Source organism: Takifugu rubripes, chromosome 12 (genome assembly GCF_901000725.2).
Source record: "Takifugu rubripes chromosome 12, fTakRub1.2, whole genome shotgun sequence".
In the NCBI taxonomy this organism is placed as follows: domain Eukaryota; kingdom Metazoa; phylum Chordata; class Actinopteri; order Tetraodontiformes; family Tetraodontidae; genus Takifugu; species Takifugu rubripes.
Window position 1 is genome coordinate 11,265,619 of NC_042296.1, and position 9,831 is coordinate 11,275,449.

Sequence of the window (9,831 nt, forward strand, 5' to 3'; positions counted from 1 at the left end):
TTGTGGAGGCGTGTGCTGCGGCGCCCAATCGCGGCGCGTCCCCGCCGCCGAACCGCACATGTTTACAGGCAGCATTCCGCCGGTAGAGCCTCGGCTCGGTCGCAGCCGCCCGCGGACTGGATCTGTCGTCAGCGGGAGCGGGAGTCACCGCACGGCCGCGTTTATGCGCGTTTTCAAGGCATCTCCGAGAGGAGGACGCGCGCAAAGACACCGAGGGTGAAACCGTTCGACGCCCCCACGCCCGCGTCGCGCCGCCCGCGTCGCGTCCTCGCGTCTGAACGGGCATTTTTTAAAATCGTGTGCGACCGCGTCCGCCGCTCCTCGGCGCCGCGTCCGGTCCGCTTTTTCCCGCCGACCGCCGAGCTCGCGGGGAGCAGAGTGGAAAACAAACAGGTCGAACGGAGGAAGAGCGTTAGCCGGGTAGATGAGGAGGCTGCTAGCGGCAAACGCGTCGCTCGCTGCTCGCCTTTGCCCCCGAAGTGCGCTCGTTCCACCCCCCCGGGGGCTTTAGTTCGCGGCGCATTTAGGAGTTCTCGCCTCCCGAGCATGTTGCCGCTTTCCAACGTCGCACCCGGATTGTTGGAGCGTCTAGCGTGCCCGCTGCGGTGCTGTGCTTTTCTTGTTTACCCGCCAGAATTCGACGTTTAATAGTTTAAAGTCACCCGTCTCTCGGCTCTGAATTCATTGAGATACTTTGCAGGGGGGGGGGGGGACATGCATACGAGGCGTTTGGTGAAGAGGTCGATCCTCGGCAGCCGCGTTTATGCGCCGAGTCCGACGGAGGACGGCGCGCCGGTGACAGGAGTGGTCCAGGCTGTCAAGCAGGACAACCGGGAGGCTCCGGCCGCGGGGGGGCGGCGGAGCGTCTACACGGTGCTCATGCAGGACGGCGGCCTCAAGGAATTCGCGGAGGAGGAGATCGCCACCGGCTTCAGCCACTCCGCGACCAAAGGACCGCTCAAGTCCAGCTTGAAGGTGTGTATGCGAGTGCGTACCGTGCGCGCAGGAGCGCCCCGGACCGGCGGTCTGCGCGCACGCCCGGATTGTTGCGCGGTTGTTTTGCAGCATTCAACCGCTTCCTGCGCCGCGCGAGCGGAACCGTGTCGCCGCCGCTGCAGGCGCGTTTGTTCAGGAAAAGGCTTCGCGCACGACGGCCGCCGCGCGCGATTTGGCGTCAAACCGCGCACTGTCACGACGTTTAGCGACCGCAGATAAGCGGGACAAAGGGCTTGATAGTGCCTGCGCAATGTTTATGTGGGCTGGTGGGTGTGTGAGCCGAGGAAAACAAACACCGTGACTGCAGCCTTTCGGAATGGTGTGTGTGCGCGCGCGCGCACGCACGAAGTCATTGTCTTTATATAACATTTATCCAAAATAATTCAGCGCCCCCAGTTGCACATCTGCGAGTAGTTATCTTCGCTACTGGTGCAGTTGGTTACAGTTGAACATCACGGGGCTTTACGCGAACACAATGCAACTGTTGTCGCCTTACAGCACGCACTTTGTAGGTTCTGGTGGTTCTGCGGTCCGGGTCAACACGGTCCACGTTTGGCGGCTGTGGCACGGGTCCCATTAGCTGTGACCCAATCGCCTCCGTATCCAACTCGCAAGATTTGGCGTCACATGGCCGCAAAATATGAAGTCAAGGGAGACACAGTGTAAACAGTTTCTGTGTGTGTGTGTGTGTGTGTGTGTGTGTCAGTGCGTGTGCGCGTGTGTGTGTGTGTGTTCTGCCCCCTTTTTATAGTAAGGGAGTGACCGAGGAATGCATGAGAGGATCGGGACTTGTTTACAGCTCGATTCTGCTTTATTCTGGTCGCCGTTTCTCCTCCTGCTCTTTATTTTCTCGGCCCCTGACAGATTGGGATCATTGCGGCTCCTTTACGTTTCCTTTGTGTACCTGTGATCTCTGATTGCACGTGTGTGTGTGTGTGTGTGTGTGTGTGTGTGTGTGTGTGTGTGTGTGGGATTTAAGTTAACTTGTGAGGCAGCGTCCAAAAGTTAGCACCAACCCGTCCAACTATTCACAGCAGGGGGGAGACGGACGTGGTGCTGAGAGACATGTTGTTGTTGACCCCCCCCCCCCCACCACAACAATGGTCCAGTCTCTCAGGACCAGTCTGCTGAGGTCCAAAACCAGCAACACAAAAAGCCCGGGGGGGGGGGGAGACCACTCTGGCTTTTTGGGGCATTTTCCCACATGTTCCTTTGTACATTTAATCAAGTTAGATGACTGCTTTGCATTTTAAAGTGTGTGTGTGTGTGTGTGTGTGGGGGGGGGGGGGGTCGACACGCCGCCTGGTCGGAGCAGCAGCTGCATCCCTCACAAAGCGGGCACCCCAGTTGGCATCGGGCTCCAAAGACGCTGGATTCTTGGCACCATGCCCAGAATGGCTTTTATTTCGGAGGGGGGGGGGGGACTTGTTGATCCAATGGTTCCTCTGAGCGACTGTTGTGGGCCGTGCAACAGTTTTCTGCTTGTTTCCGCCCGTCCTGGCGGCGCTGCTGTCCCCGTCCTCCGGGGGGCCGCCGATGAAACGGGCCGAGCGCAGCCTCATTGGTCGGCTGGGCATCGCGGAGGGGTCGCGGGGTCGCGGGGTCACGGGTGCAGCAGCCTCCCCTCCCCCTGGTTACAGCCCTGCTCTTGTCTGTCCGTGCACGTGAAGCCCAGGAGCCTATTAAACGCCCTGAACTCGTCTCCGAACCCGATTTCTTCCATCCGAATCCTTTAATTTCCTCCCGTTGATCTAATTCTAAAGTGTGTGTGTGTGTGTGTGTGTGTGTGTGTGTGTGTGTGTGTGTGTGTGTGTGTGTGTGTGTGTGTGTGCTGCAGACTACAACTGTTACACCTGTACAGTTGGGGCTGCCGTGTGTCACCTGATCACCCTGATGGGGGGGGAGTAATTCCTGGGAGGATGGTGGGAACAAAGAGGCAAACGCAGATTTAGAGTCTGCTGCCTCTCTTGGTCGCTTTCCATCGTGGTTTTACCGAAGACGCAGAACACAAACTGAGCGGGTCAGTGGGGTCAGAGGTCACCGGGTCAGTGGGCAACGAGGCAATACCTGTAGAAAAGGTGTTGATGGCGTCGAAAATGTTGTATCCCGCTGTCCTGCCTTCCCACTAACCCGTGCGGATGCTTCTGCAGCAGAGCGCCAGTAACGGAGCGCCGGAGAGCCAGAAGGTGGACGGCAACGGCCGCGGCCCCGAGGCGCCCGAGGAGCCGCGGACGGGGGACGGGAAGCGCGCGGGCCGGGACGGCGACACCCGGTCCGTGTCCCTGCTGGAACAGAAGCGCAAAGTGGTCTCGTCCAGCATCGATGTCCCTCACGCCAGGTAGGATGGTTCACCTGTGTGTGTGTGTGTGTGTGTGTGTGTGTGTGAGACAGACTGCGACACACAAACCGCCTCCCGTTCACACAAATTAGGCGAAACACGTGAATCCGCCCGCCTGTGCGCTACAAAGACACAGAACAGCTTTTCACTTCCTGTTTAAGTCCTCACAAACACAGGTGTTCCCCGACGACAGGTGAGTGCGTTTTATTCCGAGCATCTTTTCCTGATCCTTCTCGCGCGCCAGCAGGAAAACGGACAGTTTGACGGAGCTCAGGTGTGACCGTACCTGTAAGTGTTGCAGGACGGTCTGCACACCTGCCACCAACACCGGGTCACCGGTGGCCACAGGGAGACCAGGGGGGGGGGCAGGGGGAGGGGGACAAAGGAGTGAGGGTTATAAAATCCCCCCCAAAAAACCCAGAATGCCCCAGGACTTTCTCCTCCAGAGGTAACTCCCCAGAGAAGTCTGACCAATTAATTGCACTCTCAAAAGTCCCCCACCCCCGGTGATTTACCCTGAAAAGGACCAGCTGTTGGATGGTTCTCCGGCTCTCCTGGTGGGAAAAAAGGCTTCCTACCTGTGTGGGAGGGGCTGCTGAGTCCCCCCCGCACCCACGCAACAGTGGGAAAATGACTTCCCCTCATATGGATGTTGGACCTGGGGGGGGGGGTTGTGGTGCTGTGCCGCTCTGTCCATCATCACGTCACCGTCAGCAGAACCGTGTTTGTATGCAGCACTTTCATCCTGCTGCATTTCAGGGGGCCTCACTCCACAAATCAATAGGCGTCTCTGACCTGTGCCTGCATCAATAACCCCAAAGAAACGGCTTTTTCTTCTTTTACAGGCTGAAGCTCAACAGCAAAGTAAAAAAAAAAAAAAAGCCCACAATTGTTTCCTCTTATTTGAAGCGTGTGAATTTTTTAGAGTGTATTAGAGGTCGTGCAGCTCTGGTCTCGGTTCTCCTTCCATTCTGGAAACGGGCCGACCGCTGGGAAGAGCCCGGCTCCAGCGAGGCTCTGCGTTGGGTTCGGGGTCGTCAATGTTGGATCTTATCTGGCTGCTCCTTTTTAAAGAAGAGGAAACGGTTTCTAGACAGTTGCTGGTGTGTGTGTGTGTGTGTGTGTGTGTGTGTGTGTGTGTGTGTGTGTGTGTGTGTGTGTGTGTGTGTGCGCGTGTGTGTGTGTGTGTGTGTGCGTGTGTGTGTGTGTGTGTGACAGAGATGCTCAGCAGCTGCCAAAGCAAACACTCCTCCTGCTTCGGATGCCAGCGAAGATAAGAAAGCGGCAAATATTGGTAACAGAAGACGAGGCTGACGGCAGCAACGGTGAGGTCGAGCTCCATCGTGTTTTCGGAGGGGGGGGGGGGGCACATGTTGTGCGTTTGCTCCTGGAGGCATCAGGGAGTTGAGTAGCACCTCGAAAATGGTGACGTGATTCAGACGGAGGTGGATCGCTGGGATTTACATCAGGTGTAACTCACACATGGCAAACAGGAGCAGGGGAGGTCAAGATGGGGGGTGTTGGGAGAACAAAGGGCTTCGGATTTCATGGAAAGAACACCTGTCCAACTGTTAAACACGGGGGTGGACGGGTCCTGCCTCCAGGTCGTGCTGCTGCCTGGGGGCCCGGGACACATGTCACGGGTGGAGGGACGAAACGGGGTTAAAATAAATGGATTTAATTGGATAATGACCCCAAACGCACCTCACAGTCCTGGAGAGGGACACGCTTCGCCGTGTCCTGACCCAAACATCAGTGGGAATCTGGGGATTCCCAGATACCCGCCACGCCCTTGTTGGGAGGAATGGGACCACCGGAAGCCTCTTGGGGGGCTCCTAACGAGCCCAAATATGTCTCTCAGGTGCGGCTTCTGGAGACACCTTCTGCTTGACTCCTCACAAGGATGTTCCATTATATAAAATGACTTTTGAACTTTGTTATATAGCTAATGACGCACCACCGTCCGCTGCTCCTCAGGGGGCAGAGGCACTGGAACACATCGCAGAGCTAAAGCAGATGTCGCCATTTTCTAGGTTTAGACTGAACTAAATAGGCTGGATGTTTAATTACAGCCAGTAGCGTGTGTGTGCGCGTCACCTTTCAACCTCTAGCTTTGTTTAACGGGGACCATCAGTCAGGAGGGCGCTGAAATAACATGAAAACGAGCTAAAATCAGGACGGAACAGCCACATTTAGCCAAATTAAGCGCAGATACACGGAATGAAACAATATTTTATGTCCTTGGGAGGAACAAGTCCACAAGAGAAAAGCAGCGTGACGGATAAAAACAGAGCGTTTAATGAGACGACTCCCCGGTGTGTGTTTACCATCATCCCCGAGCTCGTTCCCAACCTGCTGTTCATTAAAAGTCCGATCAGAGACTAAACTCTTCCTTTTTGGGGAGCGACTCTGTCGCCCGCTGAGTTCCGCCAGAGATCATTGGACCGGTTTTGGTTCCAGAGGAACCACCTGCCGGACCGGAATTGGAGGTTTTTGGAGGAAGGTTTTGGGCCGTGAGCGTTTGAGTCGGGTCACGCGTGAGTTGTTCTCTCACGGATTTCTGGGCGAGTGTTGCGTAAATGTTTGCCTGTTGAAGCCACAAACAACAACTTCTCCGGAGTGTCAGCGCGACCACGACGAGCCCCCGATGTCCAGAACCCACAGAAAATCCGTCCCAAAGCTCTTTCCGAAAATGTCCCCGCTATGCTAATCTGTCCTACATTGGTGTTGTTTGGTGTTTAACGATTCCCTGTCTGGGATCCAGAATCTCGGCGCCTCTGTTTATATGACAGCGGGCGCCGCCGACCCCGCGGCGGCTCCTCACTAATCCATAGTCTCGGGCTTTAATGGACTGATGGTACCGAGCGCTGGCGAGCAGGGGGGAGCTGTAATTGATTATATCGACAGACGTGCAGAACGGTCATCTGGGGTGTGGAAGGTGGTGCTAATTGACACATTATCGGCTGTCACAACTTTGTGTCCACACGGGAACGCTAATGAGGCGACGCCCGTGCGTCCGGACCCGGACGCTGGCGGCTGAACGCTGGTTTTAGCCAAAGTTCTGGCCCGGGGGAACCAGAGGGGAGGGGAGGTGCTTCACATATGCAGGTATTAAATTAAAAAGGCAGCCGAACCCGGCCCAGAAGCGCCTTCCCCTCACATTATTTCTAATTATGACCATCGGCTCTGAGGCTCCGTTGACCTGCCTGTTTTAAATTATTGATATCTGTAAAGCAGACAGGCTCGATTAATTAAACTGGAGATGTACTAATTAAGCGCGCGGCGTGAGGGTGTCATAATTGAAGCCTCCTTTTAATTTGAGTGTCGCTCACAAATTTTATCGCAGTTTTCCAGAGTGTCCGCGAACGAGGGGTGGGCAAAGGCAGGGTAGGGACCGGTGTGTGTGTGTGTGTGTGTGTGTGTGTGTGTGTGTGTGTGTGTGTGTGTGTGTGAGTGAGGTGTGCATGAGGACATTACTAATTTCTTTCCTAATCTAACGACTACTATTCAAAAACAGGCCCCATTAAAAACTCTAACCCTAACACATCAGTTGATTTTTATGAGCTTCTCTGCATTTATTATATATTTGAAACAGCAACTATGATTTATTTTTAAACTAAATGTTTCCCGTGTGTGTGTCCATTGTTACACTGGGTAATTACCAATCCCATAATGTAATTAGCAGTAAATGAAGAGATATTCGACCACTGTCCACAACTCGGCTCTTTACATGACGATTTGTGTAACGTTTTTATTGAAAACATGCTGCATTTCCATGTTGTGGGGGGGGTGGATGGTGGGGTGGTGGGGGGGGGGCAGCATCTCTCTGAAGGGCAGGAGCTGTTTGGTTTGGGGATTGAAGGGCAACATCTGTCATCTGCAGACCATAATATCCCACAGAGTAACGTGAGCTCAATAAACAAGTCTCAGCTCTCCAAAGAAGCCAGCGGCAGAGCGCCGACCCTCTCGGCCGAAGATGGGGGGGGTTCAATTATCCTAAACGCTATTAAAAACAGATTTAATAAGTTTTCCGATGAGCCGAGCCCTGGCCCCGCCCCCACTGGTGCCGTGGATAAAACTTTGAGCTGCTTTTAATTCCCAGATTTACGATGAATTCACCTTCTGGACCAACGGAAGCATAAAAGATACTTTATTGACGTGGTGGCGTGTAATTTCACCTCCGATAGCCCCCCCCCCCCCCCCCCCCAGAACGGGAGACTTAGCCACGATACCAGGACGCGTAGCGGTTACTATGGTACCAGATCCAGCTATAACGATCTCATCCAAAAGAGCGACGAGGCCACAGGAAACACAACTGTTGCTCCACGGCGCCGCCGTCCCAAACGCCCGTCTGCTCTGAGCAGGGGGCAATAACGTTAACTGAAAGTTATCCGTGGGTTAGGCCGACATCTGCCCGGGCCCGTCTCCATAACCCCCCCCAACAGGACGACATAAACCCCCCCAACAGGACGACAGCCACAGATCCACTTACTGCCTAATCCAATAAGGAACCTACGTGGTGTCTGAGACCTCTGACGGAGGCACCGGAGCAGAACCGGCGCTGGAGTCCCAACATTTGGCCGTTGGGTAAATCATATAAAGGCAGGCAAATGTCAGTGGGAGGGGCCTAACGCAGGTGTGGAGCGTCCCAGGTAAAAACGAACGTTGGCAGCACGTTAGGAACCTGGAGAACGAGGAACAGAACGTTAAAAATGTTGTTTAATAGCAGCCAGAGTGACCCCCCCCCCCCACACACACATGCATGTTTCAAAGCGTCTTCATGGATCTGCTTATGTTCAGGTTATTTGATACTGGTGGGGGGGCGGAGTGTGTGTTTGTGTGTGTGTGCGCGCGTGTGTGTGTGTGTGTGTGTGTGGGAGGGGTTAAACGGTCACCCATTCTACTTAGAACTTTGATATGTTCTGTGGGGGGGTGCTGGTGCACAATCAGAATGGAATCTTCAAGAGAGCTGGAATGGTCACACACACACACACACACACACACACACACACACACACACACACACACACACACACTCTGCCTGAACTGTAACCTCCCTCCCTGTAAACAAAAGGGAGTCGGTAGCTGGAGTCACATGGCGACCAGCCCTGGCAAAGTTGTTTTGATTTGGGTTCAACATTCCAAACTTGACTCCCATGTGAACCAGTGTGTGTGTGTGTGTGTGTGTGTGTGTGTGTGTGTGTGTGTGTGTGAGGGAGTAATGATTTGGTGGGGTTTGAGTTGGGCGGGACTACAATTTTCTGCCAAACTCAAGGACAGCCTGCAGAACTTTGTGTGTGTGTGTGTGTGTGTGTGTGTGTGTGCATGTGTGTGTGTGTGTGTGTGGAGGGGCTGCGCTGGCTTTGGCAGCATTACCTCACTCGGAGCTGAAAATGGACGTGTTTACCAGAGTTCTCCTCTTAAAGGCAGTGTTCCACAGCCACTCCTCCACCCAGCATGAATAATTTATGACCTCCCGTTGACGTCTGTGTAAACACGGTCGCCTCCAGCCGCCGTGTGTTTCTGGGTACGCTAGGAACGCCGCGATGTGCGTCCCATGATGTTAACGTTTACCGCAACAATCTGCGTTGTTTCGGCTCCGAGTTCGTCCTGATTGTTGATTAGAACGGTACAAATTGAGGACTCTTTTGCTCCTTTGTGTCCGTCCGCCAGACTTTTCGCCCACTTTTCCCCTCTCAGTCCAGCTCTTTGTGTCCTTCCTCTCTTTCCGCCTCTCTGGGCGCCCGTTCCCTCCCCAGATGGATGAACGTGCCTCTCGTGTTGCCCTCACATCTCATCCCTGCTCTCCTGCTCTCAGCTCCCCCGACTGTTTTCTATCTTGCTGTCTCCATCTCCGCTTTCCCGCTCATTTCCCCCTTCACCCCCCCCCCCACCCCCCACGGTCCGTGGCTCTCCCGCCCTCCCGCACCGGAGCGCCCTGTCTCTCTTTCTTTGTCTCCTCTCGCAGCGTGCACAAGTGTGTGCACGTGCATGCCTGGTGGTGTTTTCCCTCTCTCCGACGGAGACTTCACCACTAGCTGCAGCAGAGGCAGCGCGGCGGCTAACTCTGTGCTAGCGGCGACCCCTGCGTGGCGCCCTTGACCTCAGCACAGCAACACAATTGTTGACTTGTTTCCAGTTGTGCGTTTCCACCGGAGACGGAAGTTGTGTTGGAGCATCAACAGCCTGCACGGGGACGACCACACACACCCAGCAAACACACCCGCACACGCGTGTTAGCAGTGTGATTAATGTGATCAGACCAGATTCCATATTTGTGCAAATTTGAATTTAAAAAAGCCCTTTGTTTGTTTGTTTGTTTGTTTGTTTGGGTGGCGTTGAGCAGCGCGACCCCAGTTTTCCCGTTTTCTCCCCACGTTGATGCGATGCTGGATTCAGATTCGACCTTTAACCCCCCCGCGATTGTCTTTTTATCGCAGGCGCCGTTCCCTTTAATCCCTCATATCGGTTAAAGTGTGAAGAAAGTGATGAGAAAC

At 54.5% G+C, this 9,831-nt stretch overlaps 1 protein-coding gene across 1 annotated transcript in view; it reads left to right on the forward strand.

Annotated features, from left to right (window-relative positions):
• Positions 1-11: 11 nt before the first annotated feature.
• Positions 12-9,831, forward strand: part of znf704 (zinc finger protein 704) — a 19,915-nt gene continuing 10,095 nt past the window's right edge. Inside the window, exons 1-2 of the mRNA XM_003969379.3 lie at positions 12-975; positions 3,147-3,334. Coding sequence (XP_003969428.2) covers positions 715-975; positions 3,147-3,334 — 449 coding nt within the window. The 5' untranslated portion in view covers positions 12-714. The remainder of the gene's footprint in view (positions 976-3,146; positions 3,335-9,831) is intronic.